The following is a 19,614-nucleotide window of genomic DNA, read 5'->3' on the forward strand; positions in this document are numbered from 1 at the left end:
TCACAGACCAATGTAAACAGAAGAGGATTGAAGACACAGGCTGTTTCATTTGTGTCTCTTTAGCCTTGCCCCTAGACTGCCATGTAACTGAATAGTAAGTTCCAGAATGGAATCACACAGCTTCACCTCAAGACAAACAGCTAGGGAAAAGGGAGTCAGTCTGCCAGTCTGCCCTATGCCAAAAGGCTGACCCTCAGGTTTCTCTAGGCCTGCTTCCTGGCCACATTGACGGAGCCACATGCTAGAGCAAATCCAGGACAGGGAGAGATCCAGAGAGCCAAAGCATTGCAGTGAAAATGGAGGAGAAGCTGAGCCTGAGTTAAGGAAGATGAAGGCTGCGCCAAAACTCATTTTCCCTTCACAGTGTACTAAGCTCAGAAGGCAAAATCTGTCCTTGCAACCACCTCCTGAGACATTTGCCTGGGAAGAAACAGCCAGTGGGAGGGAGCTAGGGAGTATCTGAGAATGTTGGGAGCAGGGAGAATATTGCAGGCTCCAAGTTAGACCTGACCATGAATCAGATGGGGCTTGGGGGGTTGGGAGGGTGGATTCTTACCCACACAGGCTCCCTGATCTTCCCCACCAGGACACCAGAGGAGAAGACACAGGGGAACTGTCCTGGATCATATGTCTTCCATCCAGCATCTGTCCCCATCAGGAAATGGGGTGCCTGGCACTCATCATCTTCAACTCTAAAGGCTAGCTGGAAAGGAGGTGGTGAGGTGAAGAGAATGCCCTTTGAAAGAAATGAGTTGGGGGACAGGTTGAGCTTGAGGTGTCCCCTAAAATCCCTGATGATGACAACAGGCTGCTCCTGAGATCCCTAACTTTGTGTGCTGCCTGAGGACTGGTACCTCATGCTAGCTCACCTGGTCTGCTCTGGGGAGGTGCCAGCAAGGAGAGGCCTGGGGTAGCACTCCAGAGGCCTAGTTACTACCTCTTACTCAGCCTCAGTGTCCCACTCTGGTCCAGCCCCACCCATCCCAGTGAAATAACCAAAGTGCAGGGGGCTCTTAATTCCAAGGTTTAAATAATAACAGTTAAGTAGGATGTACTCAAAACTAAACCTATGTATCCCTCTGACCTAGTAACTTGACTCCTAAATCTTACATCCAGAAGAAGAAAATCCATACATATGTTCACTAAATGACAGATTCAAGTGTTCAAAGCACTGTTCATAATAGCCCCAGACTGGAAACAACCCAAATGCCCCTCAACAGAAGAACAGGTAAACAAATTTGCTCTACTTACACAATGGAGCAGTTATACCAAATTGGAATGAAGAATTTACTACTACATACAACAGCATGGATGAATCCCTTGGACATTAAGTAAAATGAAAGAAGCCAAGCATAAAAGCACACATTGTATGTTCCATTTTGGTGAAGTTCACAAAAAGACAAAACTAATCCATGGCTACAGAAGTCAGGATAGTGCTTGCCTGCTATGGGGAATGAGTGGAAGTGGACATGGGATTTCTGGGGATGCCCATTTCTTGTTCTCAATGTATAACTTTGAAATTTTTTTGGAGCTATAAATTTATGATTTGTGCATTTCTGTATGGATGTCACATTTCAAGTGGAGGGGAGTGAAAGAACTACCAGTATTTCTGGAGTCTATAACAGTGACACCACCCACAAACCCACAACCAGACTCAAGGCAGACCTACTGGTCACACTCACCTGTCCAGCCAGGACCTCTGTAATCTGACTCAAGAAGGGAGTGCTAGGGAAAGAGTCTGGCTCTTGAACCCAGAGGGGAGAAACAAGCCAGAATCACATCAAAAGACACTCTAGAGATCCTCTATTCCATGCCTCCTAGCCCAGGTGTCAGCAAACATTTTCTGTAAAGTATCAGAGAGTAAATATTTTAGATTTCTCTGGCCACATATAGTCTCCATCCACATATTCATCTTTATTGAACTCCTTTAAAATTTAAAAACCATTCTTGGGGTGCCCTGGGTGACTCAGTCAGTTGAGCCCCAGACAATGGATTTTAGCTCAGGTCATGATCTCACAGTTCGTGGGACCGAGTCCCACTTTGGGCTCTGTGCTGACAGTGTGGAGCCTGCTTGGGATTCTCTCTCTCCCTCTCTCTCTGCTGTGCCCCACCCCCACCAACTCATGCATGCATGCTTGCACTCTTTCTCTCAAAATAAATAAACTTAAAAAAAATTTTTAAATTTAAATTTAAAATTTAAATTTAAAAAAATTTAAAAAAAATAAAATTTAAAAACCATTCTTACCTCTTGGGGTTTACAAAAAGAAACTGAGGGCCAGATTTGTCAACCCCTGGGCAACGTAACCAATGCTAGACTGCCCCTCTAGTACCTCTGACAAATGGTCCCCAGTGTCTGTGACAAGGGCTTGCCTTGTCACCATGAACTGAAATTTAATTATCTGCAGTTGAACTCTTGTGTGGGCTTCTCCAACCTAAAAATTCTGCTAGGGGCACATGGCTGGTTGGGTCCAAAGAGCATGCAACTCTGAGCAGCCCCCTCTTCTTTTGTTCTACTCCCCAGCTGGTTCCCCTACCATTCCATGTGTAGGGTACAACCCGCATTCAGGGATGGGTAAGTATTTCAGCCTTGAAATGCAGTTTCAGTTCTTCTTGTTCAGATTTCCCCTCGTGGCTCCTCAGCTCGGTCATGACCTCTAGGAAGGCTCCCAGATTGTATAATGGGAATTTACTTGTTAGTTTCCTAACAAATAAACACTACCAATAGATGCCCCACTGTAGGCAGGCCAGGCCTGGGTTTCAACTCCCTCCCTCTCCAAACATAAGGTTTTCCAAACCACTAAGCGACAGGCAGTAGGACATTTTTCACCACAGGGTCCCAATCTCCTGACCCTTCAAAGAGGAGGACTTTCTTCTATGGCTCATCTACTACAGGAAGGGCATATAATAGTAGGTGATGGGGATACAAAGATAGCCCCAGTAGGCACTGTTCCAATTACTTTACAGATGTCAATTATTCCAACTTCACAACAACTCTAATATATGTGTGCTACTGTCATCTTTATTTTGCAGATGGGGATATAGCAGCACAGTTGTTAAGAAACTAGTCCAAAGTCACACACAGAGTTAAGTGACAGAGTTGGAGTGCTAACACAGTCTGGGACGAGCCTCAGGGAAGCGTCTCCTTCAAGAGGTTATGCCTAGGCAGAGACCTGAAGGATAATTAAGGAGCTATATCTGGGTGAACCAGTGAAACAAAAGCCTTCCAGGTGGAAGAACATGCCCAAAGACATAGAGGCCAACAGCCTAGCATGAGTGTGTCAGACTTCCATTTCAGGTGGATGGTTCTGGTGGCTTCAGGATGGACTGAAATGAGGGCAAACGACCCTTTAGGAAATGTATCCAGTTGGAAGCTGATAGGGTCAGATCTAGGATGACAGGAAGAGATAGAGAAATCGGCCTAGGTTTGGGGAGATAAAAATCAGCAGGACTTGATGGTTGCATTTTGTTGTGTTTGTTTACTATTTATTCAGCAGATAGGCTGTATGTTCAGCATTATGATAGATGAGCTGCATGTACAATGTTAACAGCACATTTACCATCCCTGCTCTGTAGAATTTACAGTTCAAGTTTGGGCTCAGAGAGGGACAGCAGGGGTTCCAGGGTGCCTTGAAGATTCCATTAGGGCAGGTGGTGTTCCTCAAACCAAATAGTGAGCAATTACTGAGGGGTGCAGTCATACCAGTGGATCTTGAACAGCATTTTACCGAAGCAAAATAGAATAGAACATATCAGGGTGCCTTGACTGCCATAAGGGAAAGAACAATTTTCAGAAATCTTATTTCTGTTACATATGTGCAAGTCTGTATTGGATCAATATGTGCAACGCACTTCTTAATGAGGGTCAAGGAAAGAAAGAAAAACAAACCTTGTAAAAACCTTGGGTTAAGGATAACCACATGCCTGTAACTGAACACCTTGAAGGGACTGATCATGCCTTACTCATGTTTTTGTTCCTATAATAAAGTGGATGGATAAATGGATGGGTTATGCATGTATGTGATAGATGGATGAATTAAATGAATTAATGATGGACATTAATTAAATGAATGGGCAGGTGGATGGGTGGATGTATTCATGCATGCATGCATGCATGGATAAGTGAGGGGATGGTGAATGGAAGCATTATTGATGAAGACAAAAAGATCTATAGAATAAGTCAGCGTAGGGCATACTGAGTCTGAGGTTATCTGAGAAGTTGCAGGACAGTGGAGATGGACATAGAAGTCGTAACGGGAGAGATGAGGGCTAGAAAGCCGAGGCTCTGCAGGTAGTAAGGGATTAATTGGTTTGAGGAGAAAAGTTGGAGGTATACGAGTCCCCACGCGAGATCGTTTGATTTCACAGCCACTCCACGCTACCGCAAGCACCACCCCACTGCGTTCTTGCAGGCCACACCCTCGAGCGTGGCCTCCGTGGAGAGGGCGTTCTCACTACCACAAAGGCTTCAGGCTAGAAGGGCCGAAAGTGCACGAGAGCGCGAGTTTGGACGCCGCTCTCCCCACCCTTTTGGGTCCGTGTCCGGGGAACTGCCTCGGCTGAGGGACTGCTGGACACTCTGTGTCTGGCTGGTGTGGAGCGGTGTAATGGTGTGTTGATTCTCTTTCCACTTCTGCCCATTCTCACCAGTCTTTCCTATCAGGACCGGCTGGATGGCCGTCAGGGCTCCCAACTGTCGCGTCCCCTGGGGCATCATAGAGAACGTAGTCCTCCATTGGCTCAGTCTACCCTTTCCGAGTGTGGGTTAGAGCGCCTACGTCATTTTCTGTCGCCTCGGGCTGGGTGGGGAGTGCCGCCACCAGAGGAGGACGCTGCTGGGTCGGGCAAACCTGGAGGGAGGCAAGAAACGTGTCGGGACCGGGATTTGCAAGCTGAGGCTGGAAGGAAAGTGGAAGCTGCAGCCTGGTTCCGCTCCCGCTCCTCTTGGAGGGCGGCTGAGTCGGCGTCAGAGGGCTTTCGCGCCTTGAGCTGGGAAGAGCCTGAGGGAGGGGAGTAAGGCTCCTTTGCCGGCCTGAGGAGGAAGAGCAGTGTAGAGAAAAACCTTGGGTCACAAGCGTAGCTTGGACACGTAGCCTGCAGACACGTTCCCCGCTCCTCAGCTCGGAGTTGACGCATCCACACCTCCAGGCTGCGTATTAAAATGGCTGGCTGTGCCACTACTCCTAACCCCATGCAGACCCTTCAGGAGGAAGCGGTGTGTGCCATCTGCCTGGATTACTTCAAGGATCCCGTTTCCATAGGCTGTGGGCACAACTTCTGCCGAGGATGTGTGACCCAACTGTGGGGCAAGGAAGATGAGGAAGACAGGGACGGGGAAGAAGATGGATGGGAAGACGAGGACGACGATGTAGAGGGGGCCACCGGTGTATGGGACAACTCTATTCGAGAGGTTTTGTACCAGGGCAGTGCTGACGAGGTGTTCCAGGACCAAGAAGATGATGAACTCTGGGTTGGTGACGGTGGCGTCAGGAATTGGGACATGGACTATGTGTGGGACCAGGAGGAAGAAGAGGAGGAAGATCAGGACTATTACCTGGGAAGCTTGAGACATGACCTGAGAATTGACGTCTACCCAGAAGAGGAGATATTGGAAGAATACGAGGACGACGAAGAGCTGTATCCTGACACCCACTTGCCTCCTCCTCCTCCACCTCCACCTCCCCCACCTCCTCCGCCCCCTCCACGTCAGTTCATCTGTCCCCAGTGCCGAAAGAGCTTTAAGCGTCGCAGCTTTCGTCCCAACTTGCAGCTAGCCAACATGGTCCAGATAATTCGCCAGATGAGCCCCACTCCTTATCGAGGAAGTCGGGGGAATGATCAGGGCATCTGCTCCAAACACCAGGAAGCCCTGAAACTTTTTTGTGAAGTGGACAAAGAGGCTATCTGTGTGGTGTGCCGAGAATCCAGGACCCACAAACAACACAGCGTGGTGCCAATGGAGGAGGTGGTGCAGGAGTACAAGGTGAGAGGCACAAGGGGGGAAGGAGAATGGGGGGGTGAGGGGAGTGGAGAGAAAAACAAGGGCAGCTGGGAGGCAGATACTTGCTAGTTGAATCTTTTTTGTGAGAGATAAGGGCACAGTAGTGGAGAGAGATGGGCATATGTGGACAAGAGACACACTGGCTGAGGCTGATTGGCTTCCCCAAAGGAAGCTGAGCAGAGGCACCAAAGCTGACCACTGTTGTTATTCCCTTTCAATCTGAGTATCAGTGGCATGTCCCTAGTACCAAATTTCACTCTGTTGAGTACTGAGGGTGTACCTGACCAAGACTCCAAGACCCTTAACACATAGGAATGGAAAGCCATTAAGTACTTGAACCATAATAGACATTTGAAACCTCAGAGCACAAGCAGTGTCAAAACAGATGACTGGGGAAACACACACACACAAACATTGCTGGTTTTGGTATGCTGAAATGCCAGGTAGGAGTCATAGACTAAGTGCAACTGGCCATACCCCCTTCCCAAAATCTGAGGTTGCTTCCTCACCTTCAGTGGGGTCTGTTTTCCCTGTAGAGAGAGGCAGAGGACATAAACATCTTTATGATGGATCAAAAGAAGTCTCATGTCCTTACCACTCTCCTTTCCTGGTATTTTATCATGAAAGGAGTGAGGGATTTAGGATGAGATGACCTGGCTCTGCCACTTACTGTCTAAACTTGGGCAGGTCTCCACCTCTTACCTTTACTTTTCCCCTAGGCTTGTTAAAATTAAAAGAGACCATGTACGTGAAAGTTTTTTATAAACCATGAAGCACTAAACAGATGTTTGCTTTTATTTGATTTTCCTGTAATTTGTCTTTGCTTTGGGTTCTGATTTAGTTAATACATTGCTTTCCTGACCTGAGTAGTAGAGAGTTATCTCAATGACCACATAAATAATGTCTTCCTTACCAAAAGCCTAGGTGAATGTGACTTCTAGCAGTACCCAAGGAAGGAGAGGACATCTCAGGCCCCAAAAGTTTTATCTTGGATATTCATTAGCAGCTGCTCACATCTCAGTGTGCTTTACAGTTTATAAAATCTATTTCCTCATGTTCTCCTACAGCAGTGGTTTTCCAGTTGTGGATTTTGACCAATTAGTGGGTCTTAAAATAAATGTGTCATGCCCAGCATTATTTTAAAATTAAACAGAAAATATCAGGGTTCATGGAACATAGTAAGGTAAACATTGTCTTATGAAAGCTTTAAATTATGTGTACACCTGTGTATACTTGGTCTCACAGTAAAACGTATTGCTTACTCTGGGTTGCAGTCAAAACACAAATGCTGTCCTAAGGCATCATACATTAGCTATTATCATCACCCTTCAATTTAGTTACTGGTAAGTGCACAGTGAGACACTACAATCTTAACTACAAATCACTGCTAATTTCATCATACAAACCTGACTTTAAGGACAACCCTAGCACCATGCTTTCCCCCAGGGTAATAAAGTTTGCCTCCAGAAGAAACTCTGTCCTATACTTCTGGTTTTTAGTACAGTGAACCTGAGGAAAGAAGGTAACCTTTCATTCCTCTGCTAGAATTTTCTGTAAGGATTTTGAAACCACAATTTTCACTGAAAGTTAAAAGAGATGGTCTTTTCAACTAGGGAAGCCAGATAACACTCACTTGAAACTTGAATTATTTATAAAACATACCAGTAAACATAAACAGCAAAACCAAGTTAAACAAATTGGGGATAATTCCTTTCAAAATATAGAATATTTAAAAGAAAATAAAACTTTTATTTTCAAACACATACCAGAATTTAAGTAGATGGTATTGCCAAACATAGGAATTACAATGAAGATGTTAAAACTTTTATTTTATGTATGTATAAACTTTTAGTAATTGGTAATGTAGTTTCGTTACTGCCTTTCATTGGTCAACATATACCAGCAGCATAATTTACAATTTTACTGAAAACTCTCATGATAGGTAACATTATAAGAAACTATTTTTGTATAAAGGTTTATTTCATATTATGCATTATCCATCACACAGTTCTGGTTACAGTGAATTCTTGTCAGCTACCACTTGAACACATTTTTTTAATCTACTTTGAAGGTGATCAAGCTTTTTAGTTTTAGGGACTGAGTAGGGAGTTGTTACTCATAGACTCAAGGAATAGGTCAGTGATTTTTCAGGAACAGGAGAGAAAGGCTTTCTCTCTCCCTCCACAAGTTATATTAGCATTGCACATATGAGGAATGTTATAATTTATAAAAGAACTCCTTGGCTGGTGGGAATACAAAGATAGAACAAGAAACATTCAGAGTAAGGCCTATAATTAATGAGGCATATGAACAGGTTGGGTAGCCACAGATGTTCATTGTGGGTATGATGCTAAATATTTATACTGCTATTTTTCTTGCATATCCAAGACAATTATATTGTTTCGAGGTCAATGTACTTTTAAAGTTTAATTTTGTATAAAAAGAGGCTTTTTAGCTCTGAAAAGCTTACTTATTTACATCTTCCATTTTGTCCATCCCATGAGTTAGAGTTCATCTTGACTCTTCAAGATAGAATCAGAGGATTATGAAAGTAAAAGCATTTAGATTTGACCAAGGGCACCATTAAATGGTGTCAGGTTTTAGGCAGCAGATGGGTGTATAAAAAGGAAATGAACAAAGATTTCACTTGTTGGGGTTCAGGCACAACTGGATGCCTGTATTGCCCTGCCACCCAGCTGCCGCCAATAAAATCATTCATCGTTCTGCAAGAGGGACCAGATGCTTCCATCATCAGTATTCCTTTTTCTGTTTTCTCCTTTGAGGTAGCTAAATATGGCAGCCAAAAAGTTATTTGAGGCTTTTATCAAGTATATATTCACGTTATGATGCAGAAGATAGGGTCATCTTCTTCAGTTGAGTTACCAGTTACCTGAAAATGTTGGGCAGTGACACAATGCCAAACACTGTTAAATTTATGCCATTAAAAACAGTGGAGTATTCTGCAAAGCACAATTCTCTGAAGCTTTAAGATTGGACAGTATTGGAATATTAACAGCAATCTTCCAAAAGCTATGAAAGCATAATATTAAATAGCCCTTTTAATTGCAAAGGAGAAAAAAATGAAGAAATTTGTGAAGCCTTGCATTCCAAGTGCTGCCACAACTTTGAGAGGACATTGAGGAATTCCAGACTTTCTTCATCTACTTCTACAGTCTTAACTCTGAAATAATGACTGAACATATCAAACTTCAGGTTTTAAAAACTTCAGCTCATCTTTCTTTGCTGTTGAGATGAATCTACTGAAAAAAAAAAGTGTGCTTTGCTTATGTTTAAAAATAAAGCTTTAAAAACTGTGGATGTGGTGGTTTCATAAACGTAATACTTGACCACTAACAACAGTATTTTTGAAGCTGTATCAAATGAACTGAATTGGAAGAAAATTATACGAGTATACTCGGTGGTGCTACAGCAATGGAGTGTTCTAAATCTGGGTTTTTGGCAAGAACTGAAGAAAACTGTGTGTAAGATGTACTGTAGCAATCCCCACCAAGCATCCACTTCCACTGATTGACCCATAATCTACTGGAAATCTTCACCTTGCTGTCAGCATAACCCTTGTGAAAAACAGTAGATTTGATCCCAGTTTGCCTTGATTTTTGAAGATCTGTTCAGAATGCCATTGAGAGTGTTTTCTCTTATGTACTAAGGTTCCTTGGTTGTCAAAGAACTGTACTCAGCTGAATTTATGGACAGAACTGACTTTGAAACACCAATGACAAAATAACTCTCTGATTTTGGAACACCATCTAAAGAGAATTTGTTCTTTAAAATTTCAAAAATTAGAACTTTTGACAGAATGTAATGCATTGAAGCTTAAAATACATTGACCCTGAAATGTCAAAAGGCAAACACCAACATCACTCTCATTATGAAATACTTTAAGCAAAACTTGCCAAAAATCCAGCTACACATAGCAAACTCATGCTAAAAATGTCTAACTTGCTTGGCCAATCTTTCAAGGACTAGATTTCTGAATGTTATTTCAAGACAAAAATATGAAATACCCATAACTATTTTGGGTGATTGTTCTTGACCTTGTTCTTAAAACCTACCTGGGGTCGCTTTTATAAAGAATGTTTTCAACTGTTGGTTGGTTCAATTCCTTTAAGAGGAGTATGTGGAACTTTAAGTCTGTTTGTTTTGACTAGAAACTTCCAGATAAATACTCTAGAGAAATTGGGATATAAAATGTCTAAGCATATGTGAAGACTTTGTTCCATTTGTTATTCCATTTTCTCTTTACATCTTAAAAGCTTTTTCTGGGGGGTGGGGGGGGTGGGGGGGAGTATATCTAGCTGTGGGGAGAGGACAGTACAAGAGTATTGTTAAAGCAGCTTGTGTTTTGTTACATCTTCTACACCACCCAAGAAAGATAAGGCTTTTAACAGTGACATAGTTATCACATCATCTGAATAAATTTTTGCCTTCCAAAATTACCCTTGCTTTGATTTTTAGTCATGATACTTGTGAAATTTTAAATAACACTAGAGGGAAAATGTGAAATTTTTACGTATATGAAAAGTAGAGCTATGGGTTCCAAAAACGTTAAGGAAAAACTGGTATATCCATATTCACCAGATATTCATCTATTTATTGAATGTTTTCCCTACTAGGTTCAGCTATTGACTGTTGTATCACAAGTCAGACTGTTTAAACTTGGTCCTCACTACTCCTATGGTTGTACCTGGGACCTCATCTTTACAGACTTGCTACTTATCTGAAACCCTCACTTTAAACTGCACTATGACCTTAGCTCTTTGCCTCCTAATGCAGTTAAACACACTCTAGTTACACCTGCTCTTCAGTTTTGTGGAGGCCACAGTTCACTGACTCCTAATTTTTTTCTTTCCCAATTTAATAGATTCTTGCTGAGCCTGGACCTCATGATTAGTCTTGGCATGAAGAACGGATCCACACTGTAGTCTAGACCAGCGTTTCTCAACCTCAGCACTAATGACATTTTGAATAAGAGAATTCTTTGCAGGTTGGGGCTGTCCTGTGCATTATAGGATGCCTAGGAGCATTCCCTGGACTCTACCCACCAGATGTAAGTAGCACCCCTCCATCAGCTGTGGCAACCACAAATGTCTCCCAACATTTCCAAATGTCTTATGGAGAGGGGTGACAGGAGCAAAATCATCCATGGTTAAGAATCATTGGTCTAGACTCAGGGAAAGTGGTCAAATCCAAGATGTGCCATTACCAGCTTTACTTATGCCCTATAGCCAGTGATTGACATAGGTGTTTAAAAGTGTTCAATGGGGTACCAGGATGACTCAGTCAGCATCTGACAATGGCTCAGGTCATGATCTCATGGTTTGTGAGTTTAAGCCCCATATCAGGCTGTCTGCTGTCAGCACAGAGCCTGTTTTGGATCCTCTGTCCCCTGCTCTCTATGCCCTTTCGCTGCTTGCTTGTGCTCTGTAAAATTAAATTTAAATTAATATTATCTTTTTAAAAAAAGTGTTCAATGGAAAAATAGCCCCACCTACCTAGAACCTTATTAAACGGTCTTAGCATCAGTGTATTAATTGATATGACCCCTACTTCTCCCAGCTCTTGGCAGGCAGGTGGCAAAGTCAGCAAACTTTAAAAAAAAAATTTTTTTTTAATGTTTGTTTATTTTTGACAGAGAGAGAGAGAGAGAGAGAGACAGAGCATGAGTGGGGGAAAGGCAGAGAGAGAGGGAGACCCAGAATTCGAAGCAGGCTCCAGGCTCTGAGCTGTCAGCACAGAGCCTAACACAGGGCCCGAACTCACAGAGTGCAAGATCATCATGACCTGAGACGAAGTCGGATGCTCAACCGACTGAGCTACTCAGGCACCCCAGCAAACTTTTTTTTTTAAGCCAGAGCTGCATATGTCACTGCCATTTGGGAGAGCAAGGCCTATGACAGATAAAGCAATGTATGAAATCAAGATCTAGAAATGATGAGTAATAAAAGACAATCACTTCAGCAAATATCAGTTTCAGCAGGGCTACAGGACAGTCATTTTTTGTTTTGATTTTTAAGTATTATGCAGAATTTACAAAACCAGAGCCTGCCTGCTCCTGGTGGAGTGGAGTGGCCCTGCTTTAATAAGTATAACGTCAACCCCTAAAGCACTTCCTTAAAACCTGAGTCTCCTCTACTAGCCACCAACCTCTGGCCCCTATGCCATGCCTCCAGAAATCTTTATAGGACCTACAGATTCTATGCTATGTCCCACCCCCAACTCCTGACCCCCTCTGAAAGTTAATCCTGGAACAATGAAAGTTATTACAAATATTTATTGACTGATAAAAGATTACAAAAAGGGGGACACAAGACATTAAGCTGTTATACCAGGTCTGAAAGGACTTTGCAACAATGGAAGTATTCTAAATCTATGCTATTTGATATAGTAGCTACATATGACTTAAGCTCTTGAAATGTGTCTAGTGCAACTCAGGAACTGAATTTTTAATTGTATTTAATTTTAATTAATTTGAAATAGCCACTAGTGGCTATCAAGTTATATTGAATTGTATAGTTCCATAGAAAGAAGGCTCGTTGAATTCTGGTCCTTCCTAGGACTCAGGAATAGAGGCAAGTCCAAAGGAAAGATGAAAAAGAAATGAGACAACTTTCTTTTCCCCATCAGAAGAGGCAGGCTCAAAGGTGTTATTTTTTGGCACAGAAGCAAATACATAAAAGAAAGTGGCTCAGTCAGTTGAGCATCCGACTTTGGCTCTGGTCATGATCTTTCAGTTTGTGAGTTCGAGCCCCACATCAGGCTCTGTGCCGACAGCTCAGAGCCTGGAGCCTGCTTCAGATTCTGTGTCTCCCTCTCTCTCTCTACCCCTCCCCTGCTCACGCTCTGTCTTTCTCTCTCAAAAATAAATAACATTAAAATAAATAAATAAAGGCCTTCTTACATTTTTTTTAAAAAATCTGACTAAAACAGCCTTGAACAGTTCCACTTGTGATTCATGTGGATCACATGTGAGAAATGTGATAAGGAACTCTAATGGGAAGGCAGCTAAAAAAGAAACTGCATTACCCTCTTTCCCAAAAAAGCCAAAGCTGGGGCCTCAAAATAGGAGGGGAAAGAAGTATAAATAAGGTTTTATTTGGTGCCTGACTTTTTGAAAGTGGGATGTGGGGCAAAACCTAGCATTAAAGTAGGTAAGTGGGTTCTTCCCTTTTTCCTCTCACCTAAATCCTGACAGAGAGTGGTAAGGAGATCATGGAGTCCTAGAAGGGAAAGCAGTTTGTGCTGGCAGTGCTAAATAAGAAAAGAGGAAGTGAGAGGTTTTAGGAATAACAGGGCTGAAAAGGAGGAGAGCTAAAAGTGGTGACAAATTTAACTTTTAATTATATAGTCTTTGCCCACAAACCAGAGTCCTCAGAGGTATAATATGAGAACCCCAGGCATAGGGAAATCGCTCATCTTACAATGTGAGAAGTGTAGGAGCTGTGACAGGAGACCAGCAAAGAAGGAAGGAAATGGGCCGCTAAGTTACTACTCTTCTCCCCACTTCTATCCCTTCCAAAGAAGCAGGAAAATGGATACCTCAGAGATTTGAGCTAGAAATAGCCTTAAAGAATAGGTCTTATTCTTCCATAGCTACTGAGGCTTATTCTTCCATAGCTACTGAGGATCATGCTTAGGCCTTCCCAGTCTTTTACCCCATCCTAAAGGACTCAGCAGAGTTGGTCAGAGACTTCTCATTGACTATTCCACCTGGTATGAAGCAGGGCCCCACAAAGATGAAGGACCCAGGTCACCTGGAAGAAGACCCCTAGGGGTCCTGCCCTTTTTTGTCTGCCATTTCCTAATCAGATAGAATCCTCTGTCTACCCTGTCCAGCAAAGGATGGAATTTCTCAGCAAGCTCTGGCTATTTAATCCAAGTGTGAGTAGAAAGAACTGTTTTCTCTTCAGCCCTCTTACAGTGTGGTAAGCTAGCCAGTCTTTAAGGTTCCATTTTAACATACCTTCCCAACCCTAGTTCATATGAAATTGTCTTCTTCCAGGAGAAAGCTGAAAAAAGGCACCTTGGGTCATCTTTTGTTTCTTCCTACCACCTAATGTTGTTTTAAATCCTTTAACAAGCCAGAGGTTTGCCTTCTCCTAGCATGTCTTATAATTCTACCTGGCCTGTAGTCACCTGCCTGGACCACACCCACTTCCACAGCCTCTCACTGTACATCTGCTGAAGTACCTAGGGCCTGGAGAACCCACAGTCCATCTCCCAGGGAAAACCCAACAGAATGCCTTAGCAGCTTTCACTATTAGACTTCAGACTTCTGCCTAAGATGGGCAATGAATATTTATCCAGAGACATAAGGAAATGATATGTGATTTTTTGCAAGATCTGTTCCTGGCTTTGACTTAATAACATATCCCTGCCTCTCACCAGGAAGAAAGCAATAGAACCTACAATAAGAACAGAACTTCCCATGTTTCTTTCTAATCTTTTTCAGCTTAATTCTTTAGGCCTCAATCATGAATTAGTTTCTATAATCAGAGCCCAATTCTAGATACTGGAGTGAAGAAGGTGGGGTAGGGAGGAGACAGATGGATTAGACATGTTGAATCCCTCATCATAAGGCCATTGGTAAGTCCTCACTCAGTCTCTCCTTTCATAGGACTCTCATGACCCTCCTACAAACCCCCTTGTCTGACTTCTGAACTCTTGTCGTTTCTAGTCTTCCTTCAACCTTCAACCTACCCTCCATTCTGAGACCAAACACTTTACAACAAAATTAAGTCTAGGCAGGAGAGGGATGAGATAATCCTAAAGAGAAAGACCTAGGCCTCAAGACAAATCCAGATTCCTTAGTAGTCAACTCCTTCCTGATAGAGGCTCTCTGGCCACCTTGGGTTTCACTCTCTCCTACCTTCCCATTTGAAACTATCCCTCTAAAACTTCTGCATGCAAACCACTCTAACCCCTCCCAATGGTGATCCTCTGCCTGGAACACCTTTTAACTACTTGCCCTTAACTACTTAGCCTGTGAGGCTAGTTACCAAGATTGGAATCTTCTACAACCAAACCCTCTACCAGCAAATGCAGCATTTGAGCCCAAACAGACCAGTCCCTGACCTCAGGGCACTGAGAAAATCCCTGAGGGATTCAAATAAGGGGAAACTGAGCTAAGGGCTATGCAGGCCCAGCACACCATCACTATGAGGGTATGAAACCAGAAGCCTAACTTAGACTTGAGGGTCACAGAGGGTTTCTCTGGGGTGGCAACCTGAGTTGAGACCTGAAGGAAGCTTAGATTAAGAAAAGTGGGGGTGAGGGGTGCCTGGGTGACTCCGTCGGTTAAGCATCCAACTTCAACTCAGTTAATGATTTGTGGTTGGTGAGTTCGAGCCCCCTGTTGGGCTCTGTGCTGACAGCTTGGAGCCTGGAGCCTGCTTCAGATTCTGTGTTTCTCTTTCTCTCTGCCCCTCCCCTGCCCACAGTTTGTCTCTCTCTCCCTCAAAAATGAATAAACATTAAAAAAACAAAGAAAAGAACAGTGGAGGTGGAATATGGTGGGCCTTCCCAGCAGAACAAGGTGTGTGTTCTGTGGAGGAGAGAACTGATAGTTGGGAGGAGCAGGGGAGAGCCAGTGTACCCACAAAAGGAGTATGGGCCAGGGGTACCTGGGTGGCTTAGTCAGTTGAGTGTCCGACTTCAGCCCAGGTCATGATCCCACGGTTTGTGGGTTCAAGCCCCGCATCAGGCTCTGTGCTGACAGCTTGGGGCCTGGAGCCTGCTTTGGATTCTGTGTCTCCCTCTCTCTCTGCCCCTCCCGCACTCTATCTCTCTGTCTCCCAAAAATAAATAAACATTAAAAATTTAAAAAAAAAGTAAGTATGGGCCAGAGCCAACCACACTGAAACTGCCAAGAAACAGTAGAATGAAGGGAAGTCACCCGCTTTAGCTGGCAGTGGGCCCTCTGGTCTTGGCCACATCCTTTTCCCTCAGCCCTTCACCTATCACCCACAATAGTCATCACCACCACATTCAAGGGAAGACCTGTCTCACCTCCTGAATGCTGACAGGAGGGAATAGAGGTCTGTTCCTAAAAGAGAGGCTATGGACCTCTAGCAGGGAAACCAGAGGGGCTTCTCCCAGCTGTATGAGTCTTAGGAATTCCCAGCAGAAAAGACAGACTTCCTTAAAAGAGCATCTCCAATTTCTCCCTTAGGATGCTTACCTTGTGTGGGAATGGAAGTGGTGCCAGTGAGGATGTGGGAGACAAGGGAGCAGCCCAGGGACTGGGACTAGAAGTGGGTGGGGAACCCTCCAGGAGGGGCAGCCTGAGGAGCAGAAAGAAGGCTCTGCAGAGAAATTCTCCCAAAGGCCAGGCGGGGCCCTCCAGCAGGCTTCCACCTCCTAGAGGCCAGATCAAAGACATCTGGAATGAAAAGGCCGGCCACAATAGACCCGTTGTGGGAACTGTGCATCCTGTAGCCAAGGGGAGTCATCCCACTGGAAGGGGCAGGGCTTGAGGTGTGAGGAGTCCAGGTGAGCCCATATGCCTAACTGGGAACCATGGGGACCCAGAGGGAAGCAGGTGTGTATGGGGCTCAACTCCAGCTGGGGCTGAGAAGGAAAGGCTGCCGCTGCACCCTCCTTCCTGCCCCTCGCTACACCCAGAATCGGGGCCATGCCTCCCTCGGTTCAGGAATGCTCTTCAATGACTTTGTGGCTTGCCAGGAGGCCAGGCAGTAACTGGAGGAAAACTCCGAGGGGGAAAGCCCAAAACCTGTAATCTGGTCGTCCGGGGAAGTCCACTACATTCCATTTCTCCTTCTCCTCTGGCATTGCCAGACCGGTACTAATAGGCTCCAGAAGAAAACGCGAATTACCCTCCCACCTTGGCCGCATAGGATGGGGCGCTAACACAATCCTCTTACAGAGCAAGGAGCTGGTGTACGAAGAGGCCCACGGAATTATGGGAAGTCAAGGGCACTTCCAGAAATTTCGAGCTCGGTAGGCGGCAGGGAGGACTCCGTGAAGGGGCCAGCCAAAGATGGGACTGGGGGAGGGCGGGGCTAGCCTGGGAACCGCCCTCTTCTGGAAAGGAACTGAGAGATGCCTAGAAACGTCGTCCTTGAGCGTCGTCCTTGAGTAAGACCTGGGAGGCTCGTTTTAAACCTGCACCCTTGGCCCTGCCTCAGGGATGCTGATTCCACAGCGGCTCCCTGGCAAAATTCAAGAAAACTGAGAGCCAAATGGTATTTCTCCAGGCAGGTAAACATAAAGTGACTGAGCAATGATCTCTTTAGGGAGTGGAGATAGGAGACGAAGAACTCGTGTTCTTGAACTGAGGAAATCCTCTGCATATACAGGTCAACAGCCAGGGGAGTGCTTGCGCTGAGCATCTCTACTAGATGATGCGTGGAATCTCTCACCTCTCCATTTGTGCCAAGTGCCCAGGGCACTTGGCATGACCCCAGTTATGAACAGCAAGCTGGATATTGGTGTGGGTGAAGGTAAGAGTCTCCCACGACCAGAGGAGAAACAAAATACATGGGTCGAAGTCGAGTTGGACTATATTGTTGGAAAAGCAAGAAGACAGCTAATTGGGGGTGCTATGGTGGTGGGTGACATACATGACTGGGACCCTTGAAGCACAGTCAGGACAGCGTCCTGAAGAGCCATGATTCTTCCCCAAGCCTGCTGGCCCTCTTGTCAATTGCCCCTTACCTCCATCTCAGGGTTTGAGTTTCAGCACCTGCAACAATCCAGTTCAAGACTTTTGCACTGACTGTCTCTCCACTACATCTCCTCCCACATACTTTCCATTATTGGAACATTAACTTTCCATATAGCCACAGGGCTGTATCCTACTTCTCCTTCCTCTCTTTGCTCCAATCTCTCTCTCAATCTCCGTTCCACTCACCCCATCAAATGTAAACCAAAAAAAAAACAAAAAAAAAAAAAACCAGGTCCAGGTCCCCACCGTCTTGGCTCACAGGTGTATTCCCCCAAGACCTAAAACAGGAACTGGTACCAAAGAAATGCTAAGTTTGCCTGCATTTACTCTGCCAGGCACCATTCTGGGCGGCATTACATTTATTGACTGATTGATTGATTGATAGAGATAGAGCACAAGCAGGGGAGGGGCAGAGAGAGGACAGAATCCCAAGCTGGCTCCGTGCTCTCTGCGCAAAGCTGGACACGGGGTTCGAACTCACTAACTGTGAGATCATGACCTGGGCCAAAATCCAGAATCGGTCGATTAACTGACTGAGCCACCAAGGCGTCCCTGGGTGCTTTACCTAACTCACTTACTCTCCTCAACACCGTTTTAGGTTGATACTATTGTTTCCAACTTCATTTTACAGATGTGACACTAAAAATAATACACATTAAAAACAAAATAATTATGTATAATCCCCCCTTATTTTGCATAAATGATAGTCACTGCTATCATCCTGATCTGTGCAAACCCCCCCCCTCCCCCATTTAAAAAATATTTGAGGGGCACCTGGGTGGCTCAGTCAGTTAAGCATCTGAATCTGGATTTTGATTCAGGTCATGATCTCAGGATTAGTGAGTTCGATCCCAGTGTCCAGCGTTCTGCCGAGAGCATGGAGCCTGCCTGAATATTCTCTCTCCTTCTCTCTCTGCCCCCACCCCCGTTCATGTGCACCTCCCTCTCTCTCTTAAAATAAACTTTAAAAAAATAAAATTAAAAATACTTGAGAGAGGCGCTGCCAGCCAGCATCATATCTTAATTTCAAGAATGTGCCGTAGCGGGAGGCACTACATACTCACATACCATGAGGTTAAATGGGAGGGTGGTAGCCAGCCAGGCAACCATGTTCCACTGCTTCCCAGTCTGAGGACACCTCCTTGGGGGCACGCCTGGACCCCCCAGCCAGCCTTTCTGTGAGGTGGTTAGGCCCAGAGCGGCTTTGGACCCGAGTCCCCAGAATTCAGAACCCGGAGGCCTTTCCTCTCGCGGACGTTCAGTTTCTATGACGGCTCTCTGCACTCCTGCCTAGACGAGAGCTCGGTGAACGATTAGCGGCCCACGGACCGATTTTTCGTTCCTCCCCGCTTTTCCGCACCGTAACCCATTTTCGTCTTAACTCCTGCCTGGACTAAGCCCTTCCGAACAGGGAGTGCCTCAGCCAATTCCCTAAGAGCAAAAACCTCTTGATGAAAGAGCTGCTCTCTGAGACAGAAGTCTGTTAGGGTTTAATAATTCACCTGAGCACAGTGTATTTAAAAAAATTTAATACCATATTTTTCATATCGCTTACCATTTCTCGCAGTTCTCACCCAGAAATTAAGCTCCCTCAGCGTTGCCCTCCGAGCCACCCTGCGGAAAGGGCGGAGCTCGGGCTGTGCCACATGGGAATACCAAAGGTGCTGGGCGATCCTGACGGGAATGTGCCGTGCACTTCCCCTCTTCCGCTTCTTAAACATCACGCCCCAGTGAATGTTTGATGGATTCTTTAAAACACTTGGCAGAGTTGGTTTCAGAATGTTTTTTGTATGGCACAGCTAAACTATAATGCGTGGCGGAAGGGGACCATGAAGTTTTATCATTTCACCTGCCCCTATGCCCCACCTGGCGCCGCCATCTTAAGCAGAAATGAATCATGGGGGCCGCCATT

At 44.8% G+C, this 19,614-nt stretch overlaps 1 protein-coding gene and 1 long non-coding RNA gene across 5 annotated transcripts; one reads left to right on the forward strand and one right to left on the reverse strand.

Annotated features, from left to right (window-relative positions):
* The first annotated feature begins 2,282 nt into the window (after nt 1–2,282).
* TRIM52 (tripartite motif containing 52) lies at nt 2,283–19,521 on the forward strand. Of its 4 annotated transcripts, none has more exons than XM_019438985.2 (2): nt 2,283–5,980; nt 9,070–10,220. In XM_019438985.2, the coding sequence occupies exons 1-2, from the start codon at nt 5,159–5,161 to the stop codon at nt 9,136–9,138; spliced, it is 891 nt and encodes a 296-aa protein (XP_019294530.2). In that variant the 5' UTR covers nt 2,283–5,158; the 3' UTR covers nt 9,139–10,220. The 4 variants fall into 4 exon arrangements, with proteins under 4 accessions (XP_019294530.2, XP_019294531.2, XP_019294533.2 ...); XM_019438986.2 differs by lacking the exon at nt 9,070–10,220 and adding an exon at nt 17,335–19,521 and having other exon boundaries at nt 2,284–5,980; XM_019438988.2 differs by having other exon boundaries at nt 2,285–5,980; nt 8,507–10,220.
* LOC109260639 (uncharacterized) lies at nt 7,720–17,341 on the reverse strand. Its single transcript, XR_002077097.2, has 2 exons — nt 16,197–17,341; nt 7,720–8,888 (listed from the first exon to the last, which is right to left on the reverse strand). It is a non-coding gene; the product is annotated as an uncharacterized LOC109260639 (long non-coding RNA).
* Nucleotides 19,522–19,614: the final 93 nt, after the last annotated feature.

This window comes from Panthera pardus, unplaced genomic scaffold, assembly GCF_024362965.1.
Source record: "Panthera pardus isolate Hobbes unplaced genomic scaffold, ASM2436296v1 HiC_scaffold_2, whole genome shotgun sequence".
NCBI classification, from domain to species: Eukaryota; Metazoa; Chordata; class Mammalia; order Carnivora; family Felidae; genus Panthera; species Panthera pardus.

Coding starts and splice junctions, on each gene's coding strand:
- TRIM52 (XM_019438985.2), top strand. CDS start 5,159: ATGGCTGGCTGTGCCACTACTCCTAACCCCATGCAGACCCTTCAGGAG. Junction 5,981..9,069: donor AGGTGGTGCAGGAGTACAAG/GTGAGAGGCACA, acceptor TTAATTGCAAAG/GAGAAAAAAATGAAGAAATT.